This window comes from Podarcis pityusensis, assembly GCF_964106645.2.
Source record: "Podarcis pityusensis genome assembly, chromosome: 7".
NCBI lineage: Eukaryota > Metazoa > Chordata > Lepidosauria > Squamata > Lacertidae > Podarcis > Podarcis pityusensis.
The window spans coordinates 26,054,585-26,076,472 of record NC_138031.1 but is presented as its reverse complement, the minus strand read 5'-3'; the positions used below and the strand labels follow the sequence as shown (position 1 = coordinate 26,076,472).

The window sequence follows — 21,888 nt, the reverse complement described above, 5'->3', positions numbered from 1 at the left end:
GATTAGGCAAATTCATTGAGAAGAAGGCTTTTAATGATTACTAGTTATGATGGCTATATCATACCTCCAGGCTCAGAGGCAGTTTTTCTGTGAATACTGGTTGCTGGGGAGTAAAAGCAACAGAGGACTATTTATCCTCAAGCCCAGGTTGTGGGCACCTCATGGAAATCTGGTTGGCCACCGTGGGAAACAATATACTGCCCTAGTTAAACCATCGGTTTAACCCAGCAGCGCTGCTCTTGCATTCTCAAGAGGAGAAATGCAGCTACTTTTCAAGTCTGATACTCTGCTCTGCAAAATAAATTTTGATGCAGATTGAATCATTTCTCTGTACAGTCGCTAGAAAGCAATTGCATGTCTATACTTTTCATTCTGTGAAAGGGTAGAATTTATTAAGAATTCCAGGGGACCAATTTGCAGCTTCTGAGTTTTTCAGGGCTTTTATTGGAACAGTGAAGATACATATTTTATTCTAGTTCATTTTACCTTTATGCTCTTTTTCTACAGTGTACAATATCGGTTTCCAAAATTTTAAAGGATTATTCTAATCCTATATTTTATGATGTGTTCCTTGAATATTATGATGAAGAAGATGGACAACAGTACCTTTGGGCAGTGCCAGTGTTAAACTTAAATCTTCAGTATAATGAAATGTTTGTGAACCGAGGTAAGAACATTCAGTCTCTATTCTCAGTGAGTTTAGATTATATACATTCTGTTACATGCAATAATTCTAGGTTTTTGGCAACGTATTGTTTCACTATAATTATGTTTGTGATGTAATATCACACAAGTCTTCATTTGTAAACAGTCACCTTGTTTGAACATAATGTGACAAAGTCACAAACCTTTTTTCTCCTGAGGACTGCAGTTCATTGTAATGCATGTTGACAATTGATGGTACCAGAGCCAAGCGACATTCTTTGTTGCTCCCCATAATCTTACAAAAGAAAGGGTGGTGGTGGTGATCTAACAAAAGAGAGAGTGAGTGCTGGGTGGCAATAATCTTAACTTTAGTATTACATGAAGAAGCCTCAGGTTGCCCTCTCTTCCAGTGCAGCACTAAAAATAAGCTTTCACTTCTTATTTCAGTTAATTTGCAATTTACTGTTGCACGTGAACTCTAAACTATTTTTTTAAAGAAGCTAGCTTCATGAACCACTGCTTTAAATTGATAGTTTCAGTAAAGCATAGTTAAAACTAACCACAGTTTGTCCAATTTTCTCATGGCCTCAGCAGAGGAGGGATGGGGGGAGGCACACAATCCTGAGGCTCATTCACATAACGCTACACCATAGTTTAGTGTTATGTCCAAACAAGGTCATTGACTTCAAGGAGAATTTGAAATGTAGTTTATATGAAGAGGTTGTTGATTCTGAAATGAGAGTCAGAATTTTGATAGATCATTCTTATTATAGCTTTCCCTGTTGAATGCATGACATAGTAAACCTGCATCTGAAAACAAGGAAATGTTCATTTTTCTCTGAAAATTTACTTTCCCTAGTTTCTTTAGCTTGTATCATTTTCACATGCTAATATTTTGAAAAGCGTATTTCATTATTTCTTCATTACACTGCTACTGTTCTGTATTTAAGTTTTTTGCTTTGAAAATTTAATTTTACATTTTTTGAAAAAGGTAGCAATATGAACAATTGGCTTTTGACACGTCGAATGTTTTTGGTGGATACTTTAAGTGGACAAGAAAATGACTTAGGAAACCAGCCAAGAATAATCAGAATTGCTAGTGAAATAACAATAAGGTGAGATCACATGACGAGATACTACCAGCTATAGCTTCCCAATTATAAATTTGACATTACCATGATTAACTTACAATTTACTTGTTATCATTATTTACCTTATTTGTTGTGAGAAAAGATTTAATAAATTTTGCAAGGCACTTAGCATACTAACAATGCAATCCTGCATGTGTTGGCTCAGAACTAATGTGCTTTTAAAATTTAATGGCATCTTGCCGCTTTGGGAGTGGAAGACAATTTAAAAGAAAAACCCATTCTGTGTACAGTGGTACCTCGGGTTAAATACTTAATTCGTTCTGGAGGTCCGTTCTTAACGTGAAACTGTTCTTAACCTGAAGCACCGCTTTAGCTAATGGGGCCTCCTGCTGCTGCCGTGCCACTAGAGCACGATTTCTGTTCTCATCCTGAAGCAAAGTTCTTAACCCGAGGTAATATTTCTGTGTTAGTAGAGTCTGTAACCTGAAGCGTATGTATCCTGAAGCGTATGTAACCTGAGGTACCACTGTACTGTATATGGTTCATTGCAGAAAATCAACAGTTCTTTTACAGTAAGGCAGATTAAAATTAATTTAAATTTTGACTTTGTGTATGCACATCACAGTTGATTATTATAACCATTGTTAAAATAAAGTTTTATTGATTAGAGATCTGGGTTTTTGTTTAGTGTCTAATTTCTCATCTCCTTTTATTTCCTTGTTAACATTGTGTTGTGTATATTTCTGCAGTATTCGTCTTGTGCCTAACACTCAGAGAGGAGCCATTTATCCCCCTCTGATTACAATTGCGTACAGTGATGTTCTGGTTCAGAATCCCGGTGCTGAGAATGTGGTGGTGAGTTCCTATGTAGCTCCAGCAATTACTTGAATTTCCCTGGCATCATTCAACAGTAACTCAATCAATCAATCAATCAATCAATCAAAAATGGTATAGTGAGGTACATAATGCCAAGGAATCGAATAATGAACACTGTTTACGAACTAGCAAAAATACCGTATTTTTCGCTCTATAAGACGCACCAGACCACAAGACGCACCTAATTTTTGGAGGAGGAAAACAAGAAAAAAAATATTCTGAATCTCAGAAGCCAGAACAGCAAGAGGGATCGCTGCGCAGTGAAAGCAGCAATCCCTCTTGCTGTTCTGGCTTCTGGGATAGCTGCGCAGCCTGCATTCGCTCCATAAGACGCAGACACATTTCCCCTTACTTTTTAGGAGAGAAAAAGTGAGTCTTATAGAGCAAAAAATACGGTAATAGGGCCATAACGGTACAGATTTCACATTTTAAATTAACAGCAAAATCGGGCATGTTTTCAAAAGGGTCAGAATATACTGAATAAAAATGAGCCCTTCCTTCTTGTACCCTGCCTGCCTGATGACTGTCCAAAAGGCAGCAAATTCATCTATGAAGATTCTTCAACTTTGTTCAAACTTATTGGGGAAGAAATGGTTCTGATGAACAAGTAGTAGTTTCTGCTTTCCCTATGTGTGTAGCTGTGTTGGAGGCAACATGTCTCTGAATACCACTTGCTGGGAACCACAGGTGGGGAGAGTGCTGTTATGCTCAGGTCCTGTATTTGGGCTTCCCATGAGCATCTGATTGGCCTGTGAGGACCGGTTGCATGACTACATTTGGCCTGATTCAGTTGGTTTTTCTTACATTCTCATGTGTATGGTCCTGGTCCTCTCCTCCTCTTACTTCTTGGTTCCTAAATAGGGCTGCATCTGGAATTTCCTGGACATAGGTGGGATTCATCCTTCAAAAATGGCGTCTGGGTGGAATTTTCAAAAATCGCTTGAAATGTCCAGGGAAACCCAGTTGTATGGCAGCCCATATGGGAAGTGGTGTGTATTTTTGGTTTTTTTATTTCCCCCCAAATAGCTTAAAAACTTAACTTTGCCCCAAAAATAATAAAAGCTCAGCCTTATAATTGCAACCAACTCATTGCAGGAGCAGTGATTGCTAGATAGGATTCAGTAGTGGTGTCACATGTCCCCAGCTACACCCTGGTTCACTGCTACCAGTGGCTGCCTCTACCAAACAGCCCAAAGCTTTCCTGGGTCTTGACGACATCATCTTTAGGTAGCGTGGCATAATAGACACACAGAGACCACAAGGCTTTATGAACCAAATTTTAAAGCTTACTTAGCAAGCAGATTAATCTTAGGTAAAAAAATTATCTTCTGAATGGTTGCAAGCACACAAATCAATCCCAAAAGAGCAAAAGGATAATTAAAACAGGATGAACACATCTAGCTAATTTTATCAAAAAGGCTTCCTGCTGGCTAAAATTCTGATAGGGAGCTTGAAATTCTTCAGATCTTCCTGGGAGCCACCTCTCTATCTCTCAAGGCTACCCTGTTTCTTATATCCCAAACCAAACATCAAGAAAGTACACTTTAGTCTTAATTCCCTCTGCAAGTCAGACTGCCTGAAATCCATACTTTTAATGCCTGCTGAAGTGAATACCTGCCAGTCAATGTTGGCATTAGGAAGTAAATTAACTCCATAATTCCCAAACCAAACTATCTACAAATTTTGCAAAGTTCACTTACTGAGTATTGGCATAAGTAATCTGTTGTAGTATCTTCCAAATCCCAGATAAAATTCTGTATGTAGACCATAGATATTGGCAAGCATTTCCAACACTGTATTCATTCCTCGGTTAAAAATAATTTCATACAATTGCAGGCAATTTTCATGCAAAACTAGTATTTCTGTTGTCAATGACTGTGTTATTCATTCCTTTCAGTAAACTCCATGGTTTCTACTGGAAAAGCTATGCAAGCACATCTTTTCTTAATGTAATTCTCCCTCTTTTCATCCTTTCATGCCAACAAATTCTTGTGCCAAAACTTTTAAAAGTGCTCAACACATCGAATTAGCGACCCTTAACTTAACATTCTGTTTTACTTATTTATTTTTTATGTATTGTAATTTAATGCAGCATGAAATGTGGCATTCAGGATAGAATGATTTATTGGAGTGTTAATGGAATTGTTTCACTGTTCAGGTTTCCTTCTCAGTCAACTATGAAATGAACCAGTCGGAGGCTCGCATTCAGACTGATGTAAGTTTTCTCTCCTCATCAAATGTTAATTCCTTTACTGTATGCTTGCTGATTTCTGTACAAAATGCAGCAGAAGCATAACTCTTGATTTATTTATCTTTTCCTGCAGATAGCTCTAGGTGTTTTGGGTGGCCTGGCAGTTCTATGGTCCCTTCTCAAGACAGCTGGCTGGAAGAGGCGTATAGGGAGCCCCATGATTGACCTACAGGTATGAACGATCAGGAATCCTAGCAGATAATACTTTTTACACATAATATTTACAGTTTTATATCAGTTTGGAGGTATCCAAAGTTCTTCATGTACATAAACCCAGTAATTTTTGTACTTTACAATTTTTGTAAATTGGTCATTATTATTATTCCTATATAATGGAATGGGGAGGGCAAAGGTTAATTAAATCCTAGCGTGTTAATGACTGAGGACTTAAGTAGTACACACACTTAACCACTATACTACACCATACCAACTGTTGCAGGATATATGTTTCCGATCGTAGGTCTTCTGTGCCTTTCATGTCTCATGTTGAGAAAAGCATCAGAGTAGATACTGGGGGTTAACTTGGGTAAATAGATCTAGGGAGATGTTGGGAGAATATGGCTGTTATACGGTATCTGGTTTGAACCCCTGAGAATCTTTACAGATCATGGAGGATTTTGGTGAAATGTGGAAGGAGACCCACTAGGAAACTGTTTATGGCCAGAAAAAGTCGGGATTGTGAACCAGAAAGATGGTCACATCATAGTAAGTTGTATGAAGAAGAGCCAGAGATCAATGAAGCCAAAGTTGCAGATAGTCTAAGGAAGCAGAGACTGGCAAGTGGGGAGTAATGGACCACAGAAATCTGTCTTTTGCCAAATCAGTCCCTCTTGGTCAATATTGTTACTCTAAATGGCAGCAGCCTCCCAGGGTTTGAGACCAGAGTCTTTCTCAGTCTTACCCGGAGGTGCTGGGAATCACTTCTTGGGCTTTCTGCATGCAGTTTGTTCTCCCTCTCTGACTTCCGGAGCTCCCCCAGGCTAGATATAGGCTGGGAGGAAAGAAAAGCTAAGAAGCACAAAATGGGAGCCTGAGCTAAAAACACTGAACCTGACCTTCAAGCTTTTACCTTCTAGTCTTTTTGTGACTGTAAGCTGTTCTAAACTGTTTTAAATGTTGTATTTTAAATTGTTGTAATCTGCCCTGGATCTGTAGGGGTGAAGTGCAGGCAATAAATTAAAATAATAATAGTAATAGTAGAAGGGTTCAGTCAGGGATGACCAAGTAGGTCTGGTGGATCAGGGAAGGCTGAGTCTACTGCTAATGAAGATCTGCTGTATTGGTGGCTTATGGAAATAAATAGTTGGGCACTGGATCCATAGTACTTGTTCATGATGCTTACACATATCAGGATGACAGGGAAAATCCTGACTTTCTTTGTCTTACTGTTATAACTATGAAGTGATGGCTGCAGATCATCCTTGGAATTCAAAACAAATGAAGAATAATTGTATTATTCTTTAGCTGCTCCTCTTTTTATTTGATAATGGTTGCTTTTATAAAAAGAGATTACGCGGAGTCTTTCAAGAAGTGATTTTTTAATTTCATTTTTAAGGCTATAGCTGAATCACTGCATAAAGTTACTAGATACAGGTGTAGAGACACTGTGTAAGAATATAATTTCTGTCTGTCTCTGTTGGGACACCTTTCTGTAATTGCACCTAACACATTTGTACTCTGGTGTTGTAGACAGTTCTGAAGTTCTTGCTGTTCTACTCTGGTGACCTTGCAAATGTTTTCTTCATCATCTCAGTGGGAACAGGGATATATTGGCTTATATTTTTCAAAGTAAGTTTCATCATATTGTGTTTCTTTAAAGATGAATAAACAATTGTGCACATATAAATGTTAGATATGACATCTAAATGTTTGTGTGTTTTGTTTTCCCTTTTTGCTTTTCTCACCAGACCATTGAGGCAAGTTGTACCTGTAAAATATTCTCTGTATTTGTCCTTTATACTTTACCTCTTCCTCTAACTTTAAATGTGCATGCAGTAGTCAATAGAGATAGTTTTTTTTATAAAAAAAATGCTCCAAATCCTAATTTTCATCAAGCTCTGGTAACTTTGGCAAAAGCAACCACTATTTTAAATTTAGTTGTAGAAATTGTATGCTATGATTCAACATACATGTAGTTACAGCTTCTTTGATTTAATGAAGACCCTTCACTCCACAGGCACAGCAGTATGTCTCTGTTCTCTTACCATTACCAAGTCAAGAAGACAATTTTGTTTCTTACATTGGATGTGCTTTTGCTCTTAAGGTAAGCAGTTGGGCCATGCTCTGGAGTTGTCTGAGCCCTGAGCAGAAACTGGCTTGTTCAGAGGGACTCAGGCATCAGATGAGTCGGATACAGAGAAGCAGAGAAGCCTCTTGCTGTTAAGCAGAGGTACCAATACTTCCTGACACAGGGAACTCTTTTGCAAGCAAATTCTCTGCAGACCCCTCCCCTCGTCAGTTGGGAGAGGAATGTTTTATTAGTTTTTTTTTAACGAATTAAACATAAGCCTTGCCCCCCAAACTATGTTGGAACTGGATCCATGGTGGGGTGAGTGCCTCCCAGGTTAGCCCTGGGAGGGTCATCCAAATCTCAAGGGTAGGGGGAGCCTTGTGCAGAGCCCTAATAATTAATTAATACTGTGGTTAATTTTGTCTTCTAAATGAAAAATTGTATCAGGGTTAGCATTTTTAGCACAAGCTGCAGTTCTCTCCAGTTCTGCTGTTTTCTAGAGAAAGAAAGATGGTTTCAGTGGTAAGGTATCACTTCTTTATTTGTCTTCCAATAGCAAAAGATTTTAAAAAGAGAGACCTAACAGCAGAAACAGGCAAATTAAGGAGACTGGCCTTTGCTAGAACTTGAGAGGGGACTTGTATGCAGAATTTTGACTAGAAAGCCAAGCCAGACTCAGCCCCGCCTCTAAACTGTAGTAGTAACAATGGACTACCATTGGAGGACTGTGGCAAGCCACACTCTCCCATTCATACCCTCACCCCAGCTGCTGCCTGGCAATATAGAAATAATGGGTTATTGACACTAACAGGGCACATTTGTCTTTCAATGTTTTAAAGCTAAACAAAAGTATTTTTTTCAAATGAAATAAAACTTGAGTTGGAATACAATGTTTCATATCCAACATTGCTGTCCCACTAATGCAGCAGATTTCCACTTGGGCAACAAAAGGCTCCTCTCCTCTCCTCTTCCCTTCAGCACCCCATGCTCTCTCAAAATCTGCTCCAGATGTTTTAAGGGCCCTGGAAGAGTAGAGGAAGAGCATTGGATGCAACCCAATATCCAGTCTGTTTTTGCAGAGGGAAAACTGCCACTGGCTAACCACAGCTATGCTACAAACTATGGGCATCAGGTTAGCCTCTTGGAGATCAGTATGTTGAACTAGGGAGGCCTTTGGTCTGATCCAGCAGTGGTCTTCTAATGTTCTTATGTCCCATTGAACTCAATGGAACTTGCATCTCCATGTGAGTAGGATTTACACAGCGACAGTCCCATAGATTTCAGGGGGACAGGTGTAAGCACATGTTCTTTCACAGCAATCTTTGGAAGTTAAAAGTTCCGATTTTTTAACTGACCCTGTTTACAAATTTGTGATAGTTTCAGAGCAGGGATGAGTTAAATTGCCAAACTAGCAGCAAGTTTTTCAAGTGGAATTACACTTTAATATTCTACCCGTGATCTTCAGTTGCCACCACCAACCCTAATGCAGCCAGCTCCTGTTGATGGATATAAGAAGTGGAAATATTGATCAGGAATGAGTTTTTATCCTATTTTTTCTGGATTGCAACAGAAATTGTACAATTCTGAATGATGACTTCCTGTTTTTAATTAGTTGTCTTCCTTTCCTAAATGCTAATTTAGGTTTATTTTTGTTTCATTAAATGGTTTCCTTAGGCACTGCAGTTTTTGCATCTGCTTGTTTCCCAACTTACAGTAGATATCTTTTTCATCGACTGGGAGCGCCCTAAAGGAAAAGTTCTTAAAGCAGTTGAAGGTATGTGTTCCTACAGCTTCTGTCAGCCCTAGTCAGCATTGTTAATGGCCAGGGATGATGGGAGTTGCAGTATCCAGATAGCCACAGGCTTACCATCCCTTTTCTACGTGAATGTATGGAATAGCCCCCCAAAATTAGGAATATTTCCATGTCCCAGCTGTAGTCAGTTAAGATACTGTTTTATTTGAATGTGGGCAACATCTAACGAAGTAGCGCTGTTGACGCAAGGATTTCCACCTGTGCAACAGAACTCCCCCCCCCCCGCCACCGCCTCCTCTCCCCGTGTGCCCCTGGCATCCTCTGCAGAAGACATTTAGGGGGTGTATGGAGAGAATGGAGAGTTTCCTCGCAGAGTCTGAAGTCCTTGTGCTAAAAGAACTTTTGCATTGGATACCACCCTTTGTGCTGCCACTAATAACTGGCCATGTTCCTATGCCTATGGCTTCCTTTTAAAGCACTAAATGATTTGTGACGTATATAAACTAGCTGGGGCCCTAAGATTGGCTCCAGAAGCCTGGTCACAGACACACTATTGTGTCCCCCTCACATGGGATGTATGTTTGGCCTTCAATTTTTAATTGCTTTCAAACAGGCATTAAATACCTTTTTATTCCTATCTGCTTTTAATTACTGATAATGGTTTGAAGTTTTTTTACGGTTTCTTTCTTGGTCTTTTACATTATTTGGATTGGGATATTTTTAATTCTTCTGTCTTTAGTTTTCCTGTCTTAATGTATTTTATAAGTCTTTATATTATAGCTTGTTTTTGAGATTACTGTTTATTATATTGTGTTAAAATGTATTTTAATAGATGCAAGCTGCTTTGTGGAAGCTATTTAAGCTGGAAAAGCAGGATATAAAGAAATAACATTTAAGATCTTTACAGTTTGAACTATGCTTCTCCACAGGAGAAAATGGCGTAAGAAGTATTTCTGCACCTGTCAGCATATGGAGAACGTATTTCATAGCAAATGAGTGGAATGAAATTCAAACCATCAGGAAAATAAATCCTCTCTTCCAAGTGCTTGCTATTCTCTTCTTCTTAGAGGTGACTTTCAGATTTCATTATCATTCACTTGATTTTTGATCTTTCTAAAGAAGTTGGGTAAACTGATGGGATGTAACCAATGAAGTCATCCCATTCGTGCAGGGACTTCTGCCTGCACAACAGGACTTCCCCTCTGCTCCTTCTGTACAATCCCTCAACTGTTCTGGGGGTTCCCCAACCTTTCCCAAGCAGATTTGTAGGAAGTATGTGCGTTAACAGGGCAACTTGGTCGGATACAACCCAATGGTTATATTGTGTGCTGGTGTGCTGCTTCTTTTTTTATTATGAGCTCCCATAGTTCAGTTTTAGTTCTGTTATCTATGTACTTAGTGTGAGCCACAGAAGTTGTATCTTAAAAACAAATAGCATGACACAACTAGACGTCAGTTATAATCTATTCATCATGCAGCATCAGCTGAAATACTTGTTCTAGCTGAATTAAATGATTAGCAAATGCTTTCTCCTGCACACATAATGAGAAGGCAGGTGAGGACTAATTGTCTTGTGCATATATTATTAGTGAACAGGACAAGAGCTCTGTTATTGCTGTTTCTGTGCAACCTGCAGAGCTATTACTAGTATTGCCTTCATTTTAGACTTGCTTTTCCATAACAATACTTTGCAGATTCGATTCTTGGCTGCCAAGTGATACTTATGATGCAGGAAGTGAAGCAAGCTGCTCAGCTAAATACTTGACATCATAAAGCAGAATTACAATCAATGTTCATTCATCGGAATGGTCAAATCTTTAAGTTCCGGAGCTAAAATTATCCTGTTCTAGTATTAATTTTTGCTAAGTCTTAACTAAAAATGGCTCAGCTGGCTTTGGAAGGGAGCTGAAAGTACAGCTCATGAAATTGTTATATTTTGATTTTATAGAATCCTCTTCCGGTTTTATCTAGCATAATCCACTACATCTGCATCATCATTGCAAGTCTTTCTGTACCATGTGTAGAATTATTATTTTTATCTGAATAAAAGTATAGATCAATAAAATATTACCTCATGGTCAAAGATATACACTAAAATAACAGAACACAATAAGTCCAGCAATTTAGAAGATCTTTGTTAATGCAGATTACTAATGAGATACCTTTTGGTATTTTCAAAATTACGCTTTCAGGTTGTGGGGTTTTCAAATCTGGCCTTAATGGATTCTTCTTCCAGTCTTAAAAGGAGCCCAGAAAGTTACATAGCTCCCTGGAGTCGTATTCTGAGATTTGGCGTGTCTGCTGTCCTTTGGCTAGTGATTGCCATAATACAGGTAGACCTTTCCATTACCACTATATATTTAACTGTCTTCACTTCAAGTTATACAGATTTGCCTTTGTTGATTTTGTTGTTGTTAAAAGATTATAATTCTGGTTGTATTGGATGTCCTTGGAAAGGCACAAACTAAGTATTTGTGTGTTTCTATATTTTTCTTTAGAGGTGATTATTTGGAGATCTGTTTTCATTGGGAAGAACGTAGAAGTTGACATCCATCAATTATTAGCATAAAAGGCCTCAATTGGTGTTAGTGATCTGCTCTAACAAAACTTGTTTGTACACGTGTGTGCATACCTGCTGTGTGACATACCTGTGAATATACAGTGGAAAATCAACTTTCTGCTGGAATTCTATTGGTGCATTTGAACTTTGGAAAATTCAAAAGTTACTTGGGAAAAAAGTGGTTTAAAATATCTAATTGCAATTTGAAATACATGTGCTATTGGAAATAGTTCAAACAGAATCCTCAGATAAGGGAAGATTATTGAAGACAAAACAAAGAATGGGCCTCTTCTTGCAGTTTTCACACATAGTTGAAAGAGAATAAAAACAAAGGAGGGGAGGAGCAGCAGCAGCAGGAATGCTCAACTGAGAGTGCAGTTTCCAGATTTCTCAAGAAAGGAAAAAACACAAAAAAACCCCAGAATCGCTAAGTCACCTCTAGGTCATTAGTCAAGAACAGGCATAGGCAAACTCTGCCCTCCAGATGTTTTGAGACTACAATTCCCATTATCCCTGACCACTGACCCTGTTAGCTAGGGATGATGGGAGTTGTAGTCCCAAAACATCTGGAGGGCCTATGCCTGGTCAACAACATAGGGGCAGACAAAACATATACAACTGCCCAGCATCCCAGACTGAAGTAATTTGAGATCAACACACTACATCCCAGCTTTTGCTTCTTTTCTAAATTACCCCCATCTTCTTTGGAGGAGGCAGAATGCCTTGGACTTTATAAAACAGTGGCATAACAGGCAGCTCATGGCTTATACTCTTATGACTGTTTCTGTTTAAAACTGGCTCCTAAAGCAGAGAAATTGAAAGTGCACGTCATTAATTCATTAGTAAATCTGATTTGTTACAGGTGATATACTTTTCTGTCTTCTATGAAAGATTTATAGAAGATAAGATAAGGCAGTTTGTCGACTTGTGCTGTATGAGCAATGTAAGTATTCGATCATTTTATGCTTCCAATTAGTGGCTTTCTCTGTGAAGTATGTTAATGCTTTAGAATGCTATAAAGATGTAGTTAGTTTTGTTCTAACAGTTAGCATAGTACAGTGGTGCCCCGCAAGACAAATGCCTCGTAAGTCGGAAAACCCGCTAGACGAAAGGGTTTTCCGTTTTTGAGTTGCTTCGCAGGACGAATTTCCCTATGGGCTTGCTTTGCAAGACGAAAATGTCTTGCGAGTCTTGAGATTTTTTTTTCTGCTTCCCCCCCCCCCTTTATCTAAGCCGCTAAGCCTTTAATAGCCTTTTAGCAGCTAATCCGATAAGCCGATAAGCCTTTAATAGCCGCTAAACCGCTAATAGCGCTAATCCGTTAAGCCGCTAATAGGGTTGCTTCGCAAGATGAAAAAACCGCTAGACGAAGACACTCGCGGAACGGATTAATTTCGTCTTGCGAGGCACCACTGTATAGCAATTAATAAACCAGAGTTGCTGCTCTTTATTCCACCAGTTCTTTGCCAAAATCTCAACAGAGTTTAATGTCTTTCTCACTTGTGTAACAAGGAGAAGACAATACTATATATAGTTTAGTAGACTCAGGACCCTCAACAGTAATTTGAGAATCAACCCAGACCTCTCATCCTCACTCTACGAGTCAAGTAGGGAAGGGGGGGTGAACTATCTACAAGCACATCCTCTTTCTCACAGATGTGCACACACAGGTTTATAGATGCCTAGAAGAAAGATATGCCCAATTTCAAAATATATTGTATCTCACTAACTGCATCATGGTGGAACGTAACTCATAAATAATAACTGCAAAATAGATTAGTTGTCCAGAATTTTGCTTTCTTGTGCAAAGAATCTTCATAGCCATTGAAAAGAAACACTGTAAAGTTATATTACTATTTGAATCTGTATCTTTTAAGATGCTGAATTTTATTTTTCTTACATTGTAGATTTCAGTCTTTCTGTTGTCACACAGATGCTTTGGGTATTATATTCATGGTCGGTCTGTGCATGGGCATTCAGATACCAATATGGAAGAGATGAATATGAACCTAAAGAGGGAAGCGGTATGTAAAACAGCTAGGAAGGGGAATCCCAAAACTCACTTATATCAAGAATCCATGCACAAGAACTTTAGTTATTTTGTATTTCATTGTACTTCAATATGTGCTTAACTGTTGCCACTCTTGGGGGCGGGGGATGAGAGAGATTTAAGAGTAGGTCAAGCAGTAAAATCGGTTGCATTTTCTAGAATCCCTTTTACACCCTCAAATATTTTTTCTTGCTTATAATTTTGAACTGACTCCTATGCTTTATCAACAACTGCATCTGAAACTCCTCTTTCTTTCATAAACAATCCATCATACCAGAATGGGGTATTGATGTTTCAGAGAAACAAATAGAAACCACCCTTTTACACACCCAACTTATTTGTCCTTTGTATCCTTGCCCATATTTTTAAAAGCTTGTATTTTTTCACTTTTTCCTTTTCTATTTTCTCTGGCCTGTAAATAGCATTTCTAGTGCAGAACAGCAGTGCATTAATAATTATTAATTATTATTATTATAACTTAACTATCAGTACAAAAGGGTAAAAGCAGATGTTGCTCAGGTTCAGCGGAATGGATAATAAATTCTTGAGTTCATTCCTTGTTCAAGTTGTTCCAGCAATTCTGCTTTATGTCATTTCCTTAGGAAAATCTGTGTAGTCAAAGAGGCTTGTTACCAAACACAGATGGTCAGACTTTTCAGATTTCGATTTCAAGCAAGATGAGGCAGCAGTATGACAGGATCCATGAAACATTAACAAGGGTATGTATATTATTGGCAGACTTGCTGCGCTGTCCTCTGGGTTTAAAATGTCCTTGTCCAGATGGATTCTAGTTCAAGAAGACATAGAATCTTCCACATCTATTTTTCTTAATCTTATATACCCTTTACCGCAAGGGCATCTTCATTCTTCTGACCATTCATTGTGCATATGGATCATTCACACACAGACAAAAACAGATGATATGAGTGAAGTTTACATTGTGCATCTTTGTATGGAATGCTTGCATGTGAACTGTGGCCTCCCAGGACAGCAGTGCCTTTTGTCTATGAGTATTGTTTTGTGTCTGGGTCCTTTAAGTATCCGTGTGGCAGAACCTTGATGTCCAAAAACTGAAATTGAAGATATGACACATGGTGTTGAATGCTGTTCTAGTGCTGGTACATACCTTTAAAACCTTACTTGACTTGGGTCCCAACTACCTTAGGGATCACCTCTTCACATACCAGCCGGCCTACATCTTAACATTTTCTGCTGAGTTCCTGGTCTTAAGTGTTGTCCTCAGAAGTACAGTTTATTTACCCATGCATTTTAATTTGTACAACCCCTTAGTCTGTGTTATAATTGTATCTGCTGTCTTTTATTATAATTTCTAGTGTGAATGTTTTACTATATTGTATTAGATTTTATAGGGACACGGGTGGCGCTGTGGGTTAAACCACAGAGCCTAGGACTTGCCAATCAGAAGGTTGGCAGTTTGAATCCCCGCGATGGGGTGAGCTCCCGGTTGCTCGGTCCCTGCTCCTGCCAACCTAGCAGTTCGAAAGCACGTCAAAGTGCAAGTAGATAAATAGGTACCGCTCCGACGAGAAGGTAAATGGCATTTCCATACGCTGCTCTGGTTCGCCAGAAGCGGCTTAGTCATGCTGGCCACATGACCCGGAAGCTGTACGCCAGCTCCCTTGGCCAATAAAGCGAGATGAGCGCTGCAACCCCAGAGTCGGCCACTACTGGACCTAATGGTCAGGGGTCCCTTTACCTTTACCTTTTATTAGGTTTTATAAAAATTATTATCTATATTCCATCCTGGAATCAGTTTTGATGAAATGTTGTACAGAAATGTTTTAAATCAGTCAATAAGTATTCATACCACCAGTCATTAAAAACCGAGATCACAACTGGACTTTGATAGAACTTACTGTATTTTCAGCTGTGTGTTTCTGTGAATTTCTTCTACTAGGACCATCTTCTGGTGCAGTGGATTATTGGGTACAGTGAGTGGTTTAGAATTTTGTGCACTCTTACATGATGTTAAGGACAATTTTCTGAAGCAGGGAGCCTCCTGTATTCACAGAGGCCTCCTGTGAGTTTTAGACCTTGGATTTTCTAGGATTCCAAAACACGTGGGAAACCTCTAGAAGAACAGGAAGCTCAGTGCTTCCAAAGATTGTCCATAAACTATTTTACACATCCATTATGTCAAATGAGACCTTGCGTGCATTTTAAAATCATTTGTATTTCTTTTTCTCCCCAGAAACAGGGTCCTGTTAGACTTTTGAATTCATCTGCGACTACATTTGAGCAGAGTACTAAAGCATATCATACCATGAATAAATTTCTAGGCTCATTTATTGATCATGTGAGTATCACAATTAACATTTAATAAAAAGATTGAATAATGTTTTTGATGTTAAGGGGCTGCGATTTAGCCTCTGTTTTCATGTGATCCTGTAGAGTAGAGATTGTGTTGTGCAGATGCTGCTACACTGCCCTGCAGTCAACACCACAGATGTTGATCACTTGTATAACAAGTTGATACAAGATCACCTTACTTACTCTCTGTTGATTTTCCAGTGCCTTTTGGTAACTTTTGTTTCTTCGCTTTTGGAAAGTCTTTGGCCTGATCCTTTTTATTTTATTTTTATTTTTTACTCCCTCCCTGAATGTTTTTCTTTTTGTAGTTTTCTATTCTGCTGCTTTTGATGTGTGTTTCTAAAGTTGCTATATTCTTGTTGTTTGCTTTTAATTTGTTACATCAACCATCTTTAGTTCTTTGTTCTGAAGTGCAAAGGTGGGTTATAAACCCCTAAATAAATAAAATAGTGCTTTTCTTTGTTTCTTAGAAGTGCTTTTATAATGAAAAGTTTGTTTTGTTTTTCCACTTATAGGTTCATAAGGAGATGGATTACATTGTAAAGGACAAATTGCTGCTGGAGAAAATCCTTGGAATGGAGTTCATGGAACCAATGGAAAAGAGCATCTTTTACAATGGTATTATCAATCTAGATGTTAAATTTTTATGTTAGGTGAGCAGATGAATCCTAATGGCTTGTGTCTACAAGAGTCCCAGCAATTTCTGTGGTTTATTTTTTGACCAAGCACTTGAATGCTACTGGAGCATGCCAGAAATGCATCAAGCAGTATGGAGTTTAAATTCTCCAGTACCTAGGAGAAATGAAATTTGCCTACAAATAAATGAATCACATAATAGTAGGAGAAGCGAAGGTATATCTGAAATAGGAAAAAACATTGTTATTCATCCATGTAAGAAAAGCTTCACTAGCAATATATGAGTCTGCTGGATAAGGTCAGTGGCTCATCTAGTCCCAATTGGTGTCCTCTGCAAATTTGATGCACATCCCCTCAATTCCTTCATCCAAGTCATTTATAAAGACATTGAACAACAATGGGCCCAGGACAGAATCCTGCAGCAGCCCACTTGTCACTTTTGAGGAACTATTAATAAGCACTCTTTGGGCTCAATCAGTCAACCAGCTACAAATCCACCTAACGGTAACCTCACTCAGCCCACATTCTACTAGCTTTTCTGCAAGAATATAATGGAGGGCTTTGTCAGAACCTTGGCTGAGATCAAGATTAAGATGGCTGAGATCAAAATACACTATGTCCACAGCATTCCCAGCCTTCTCTCTCAACTTGATGTCAGGACTTGAAACTTCCACTTAGATGTCAAAGGTGTCTTATCCCACAGTGTTTGTTTAGACAGAACCTGTTTCATCTTGAACTTTGTAGTCCTTCCAGCACTGCACTTGACAGGCATAACAAAATAAGTTTCACCTGTCATAGTGTTAGCCATTAGTTTCAGTACTTGTTCTGCTGCAGCTAAAGCTGATGTCTGGAGTAGTTGGACTACTATACTTTCTTCCATAAAGTCTATCAAAACAATGGAAACCAGATGCTCCAAACTGTATTTTTATAGATACTGATTTTCAGAAAGGTCTTGAATCTCTGCAGTGTTCTGGTAGAAGTTCCTGAGACAGTTACATTGGCCAGATAACTAAGGGTTACCAGATAACAGTAGTTGATAATGACACCATAAAGTTTAGATGGCATTTATTGGTTGCTAAATTCTTAGTCCTATAATTTTGAAATTTATGTGCATAGCTCATGTTTTAGTCATGCTGGATTTGGTATCTTTAAAACATATGATTTTGAGGTGGAGTTGTTTTTTTGTTGTTCTAAGTTATATAATAAAATATACTCAGAGAGATCAGTAAGAATGTTCAGAATGAGTCTTGGTAATCTGCTTCTGATTTTTAAACAGTAAGCACTTAACGGACCTCTGTGCACAACGGGATGTCATACAATACAAAGTCATTTTATAAAATTAAGTTGTTGCAGCTTTCTCGGTAAAGGGATGAAATAACTGTATCTATTGCAGATTATTATGTTTCTAACTTTTTGTTTCAGTTTACTTGTTTTACTTTTGTTGTTTTTATCCATTCTCTAGAAGCTTTTCTCCCATTGTACCGCTTTTTTGATGCAGATATTATACATGTTTTTCAACAGGTTGTTTCCTTATTTGCAGATGAAGGACATTCTTTCAGTGATGTGCTATATTATGGCAATGAAGCCACACTTCTCATCTTCGACATGCTGTTTTTCACCATCGTGGATATGGCCACCCAAAGTTTTGTTTTAGCAGCTGTCCTGACGTATTTGCAACAAGAGGTAAGCCTCTTTATTGGAATGGAGTAGAGAATGTTGTTGTTTTTTAAATGATAGCATATAGTAGTTTGTATTCTCAGTTATCTACAAAATGTATTATTAGACATCACAGATAATTGCTTGTTTGTTTATTCCTAAGATTGCTGGGCACTGTTAAAAAAGCAAAACAGGTCTGCAAACGTGCAGTCCTAAGAGCCAGTGTGGTGTAGTGGTTAAGAGCAGTGGACTCGTAATCTGGTGAACCAGGTTCGCGTCCCCGCTCCTCCACATGCAGCTGCTGGGTCACCTTGGGCTAGTCACACTTCTCTCTGAAGCCTCTCAGCCCCACTCACCTCAGTGTTTTTGTTGTGGGGGAGGAAGGGAAAGGAGATTGTTAGCCGCTTTGAGACTCCTTAGGGTAGTGATAAAGCGGGATATCACTGGAACAAAACAGGACTCCAATGCTATGGAAGTTTCTACTGGAGGCAGTGTAGGAGAGATGTTTTTTACTGTTCCCCCCCCACACACACACACAAGCACCACCTCCCAAGCGGCTCCCAAATATCTCCCAACCCTCCAGAGCTGTTTTTCAAGGCATATAGGGGAAAAGAGAAATGAGCAAAAATCATCTCTCCCCCTCTCTTCCTCCAGTGAAATCTCATGTAAGCAGAACTCTACTCACTGCAAACCTGCATCCAACCCAAAATACATTGGAAAAGAAAGGGAAAGGGTCTATGGTAAAATTTAATGACCTTTCCCATTGAAGACTAATATATGCCAAATAGAATGTATGTGTGTATCAGGCCTATCATCCCGGCTAATTTATCTCTCCCAAGGAAGGATATTTTTAGAATCTCGTCATGCCACTTCTTGCTTCAAGTACTGTGCTAGCAGATATTGTAAGTTCAGATGGGCTTTTGCAAACATCACCCTCTGCTCGTCAATTAGTGCAAACTGGCAATTAGTGCAGAACTGTCTAGTACTGCCCCACTTTCCAATAAAATCTGCATTGTTCAAACAACAAAGGTGCATGACTGCTGTAGTTCCTACTGACTCTTAAAATGCTTTACCACATGGCCTCTAGGATTTTCAAAACTAGGATTCCTAAACTTGTTAGTTTCCAAATTTTGAAAGGATATCAGACCCATTAGCCTGACCTAGACAAAACAGTTTATAAAACTGAGCCCCAATCTCAGTACGAGAACACAATTCAGTGCTGGCACTGCAACCAGTTCTAGCCTTGACAGGCCTCTTGCATACTGCCTGCAGGCAGACTCAAATGAAAGGGAGCATTTGCTACGATTGGTGGCTGTTTCTCTTCATTTCTGGTGATGAGATCATGCTGAGGCCCCCATCATCTACCACTGGGGCATACAGTACATACTGCACAATGGTCAGTCATAAAGCTGGGGGTTTTTTCCCTTCATTTATACTGTTTAGCTATGACAACCTCTAAATGGTGTGTATAAGCAATACAATACAGAAAATGTAAAAATCAATAAAACTATAAAATCAGGTTTCAATTAAAATGCCTACTGGAATTTAAAAACAAAAACCTTAAGAAGTTCAATGGGGGGGGGCTGTCTGACCTCAACCAGAAGGGAGTTCCACAAAATTGGGCCACCAATACTGAACACACCATTCCTCTTGAATACGAACCATGCATCTGAGCTGTGGAGGAACCACTAACAGTGACTTCCCTGAAGACCTCTGTGACTAAATATGGATATAGTAGAACCTCTACTTTCAACCACCTCCACTTGCAGACGTTCCAAGTTGCGACCAGGGCAAACCCAGGAGTAACCGGCAGGTTTGCCGCCATTCGCACATGAGCAGGCGCGGGCAATCGCTGCCCGTGCATGCGCACATCGGCGCCTCTCCCAGCGACCCGTTTTGCCATAAGGACAGGCCTCTGGAATGGATTGTGGTCGTGAGTAGAGGTTCCACTGTATAAGGGAGTAGGTATTCTGGACCCAAGTTGTTCAGGGCCTTGTGAATTAATGCACAAACTTTGAACTGAACCACTAGCTTATGGGCAACAAGTGCAAGCTTTGAGGAATGGAATTATGCACTGACCATATTCTGTCCCCATCAAAAGTCTAGTCACAATGTTTTGCACCAGCTGGAGCCTCAGACCAGGCCAAAGAGTAGCCCCACTTTGATGCATCTCTTCTAGGCTCCCTTGACAACGAACACCAAAGTAACAATAAAACCATAGAAACACTGGTTGGTTGGTTGGTTGGTTGGTTGGTTGGTTGGTTGGTTTTGTTCGCACATCTCTATTGTAACATTAACTGGATGATCTTTATGAAGATCTTCCCATAATAAAGATGTTTGAAGTTGACAGCACAGTTTTGAAATTGATAACAAGCTCTGTTATACTAAATTTGTGGTTTCTTTTTTAGAAGAGTGGTCTGGAAATAAATTGTAAACAGCCCCCTCACTATGAAAAGCAGCTTGCTTTCAGGTTACTGTTGGGGTGACCAAACAAGAAGTCTTATTTTCAGCCTTTTCCAGTTACTGTTTATTATGTGAGGTGCTTAACTTGGATTGATCATACTTGACAAATCTAAGACAGTAACCTTAGATGAGATTAAAGAGCATCTAGCATTAGCTTAACATCCTGTCAAATAAGGATTTGCTGCTACACATGGAGTATTTTGTACAATTTATGCCATAACATCTGAAGTTGGTTTTATCTTTGCAGATTTTTAGGTTCATTCGTAATACAGTTGGACAGAAGAATTTGGCATCTAAAACTTTGGTGGATGAAAGATTTCTTATATGAAAAGACTTTCTGGGAACTAATTACGGCTTTAAAATGACACACATACACAAAGGATTTGCTTGCAGTACTTTGTAAATATTCATGTGTAGAATCTTTCTTTCATATTGTGTACTTGAAAACTGCTGTTTTGGATTAAATAAATTTTTACTTGTAATGGATAGTGATTATTCACATGCCTTAAAAGGGATGCCAAGATACAGAAAGATGTCACTGTCAGTATTAAAGCTGAACCCATGCATTAGTTTTGCAGATATTTTACGTGTACAGTGGTACCTCGGGTTAAAAACTTAATTCGTTCTGGAGGTCCGTTCTGAACCTGAAACTGTTCTTAACCTGAAGCACCACTTTAGCTAATGGGGCCTCCTGCTGCCGCTGCACCGCCACTGCACGATTTCTGTTCTCATCCTGAAGCAAAGTTCTTAACCCGAGGTAATATTTCTGGGTTAGCGGAGTCTGTAACCTGAAGCATATGTAACCTGAAGCATATGTAACCCAAGGTACCACTGTATGTGTACATCTCTTGTGCAGTGTTTTAAGATTTGTGGGTAGGAGCTGGATGTGTATGGAGAAAATGATCAAAAGGTAGAGGATTCAGGTTCTTGTGTACAATGAATTTGCTGGATTGAGTACAGGGGGCACTGAAGCAAACTGCATGTAGATACTCAGTTCCTGTGCTTTCAGAGTTTCAGAGGTAGGTGTGATTTCATAAAGTTCAAGAGAAGCCTTGCTCTTGCCCAGTTTGTAAGAGGAGCATTTGAAGCACTTCCTGATTTCAGGTTTTAATGAGAGAAGAAATTAATCCTGTGTGGGACAGCCCTCATCACTCTCTCTCTCTTATTGTTATTGCTGTATGGGCTTGAACCACAGATGGAATAAATCAGGAGGTCTCTTAAAAACAGCTTTGAAGTGGAAAAACACAGTTCATATATCCATGACTGACTAGCTACTGTTCCTGTATTTCGTATAAACAAGAATGTTGTGTGTATTTTCCCAATCGGCTTCATGTACTGTCAACAAA

At 39.1% G+C, this 21,888-nt stretch overlaps 1 protein-coding gene across 2 annotated transcripts in view; it reads left to right on the top strand.

Annotated features, from left to right (window-relative positions):
- TMEM67 (transmembrane protein 67) overlaps window positions 1-21,024 on the top strand; it is a 31,812-nt gene extending 10,788 nt beyond the window's left edge. The window contains exons 12-28 of one of the 2 annotated variants that reach the window (XM_081013316.1): window positions 508-667; window positions 1,637-1,760; window positions 2,486-2,591; window positions 4,771-4,827; window positions 4,937-5,035; window positions 6,553-6,651; window positions 7,040-7,126; window positions 8,768-8,867; window positions 9,776-9,915; window positions 11,039-11,179; window positions 12,269-12,349; window positions 13,314-13,430; window positions 14,059-14,175; window positions 15,669-15,773; window positions 16,303-16,405; window positions 17,964-18,106; window positions 20,790-21,024. In XM_081013316.1, the coding sequence (XP_080869442.1) occupies window positions 508-667; window positions 1,637-1,760; window positions 2,486-2,591; window positions 4,771-4,827; window positions 4,937-5,035; window positions 6,553-6,651; window positions 7,040-7,126; window positions 8,768-8,867; window positions 9,776-9,915; window positions 11,039-11,179; window positions 12,269-12,349; window positions 13,314-13,430; window positions 14,059-14,175; window positions 15,669-15,773; window positions 16,303-16,405; window positions 17,964-18,106; window positions 20,790-20,870 (1,860 nt within the window). In that variant the 3' untranslated portion in view covers window positions 20,871-21,024. Of the gene's footprint in view, window positions 1-507; window positions 668-1,636; window positions 1,761-2,485; window positions 2,592-4,770; window positions 4,828-4,936; window positions 5,036-6,552; window positions 6,652-7,039; window positions 7,127-8,767; window positions 8,868-9,775; window positions 9,916-11,038; window positions 11,180-12,268; window positions 12,350-13,313; window positions 13,431-14,058; window positions 14,176-15,668; window positions 15,774-16,302; window positions 16,406-17,944; window positions 18,107-20,789 lie in introns of those variants that run through there. The other variant, XM_081013317.1, reaches the window with a different exon arrangement.
- The last annotated feature ends 864 nt before the right edge of the window (window positions 21,025-21,888 follow it).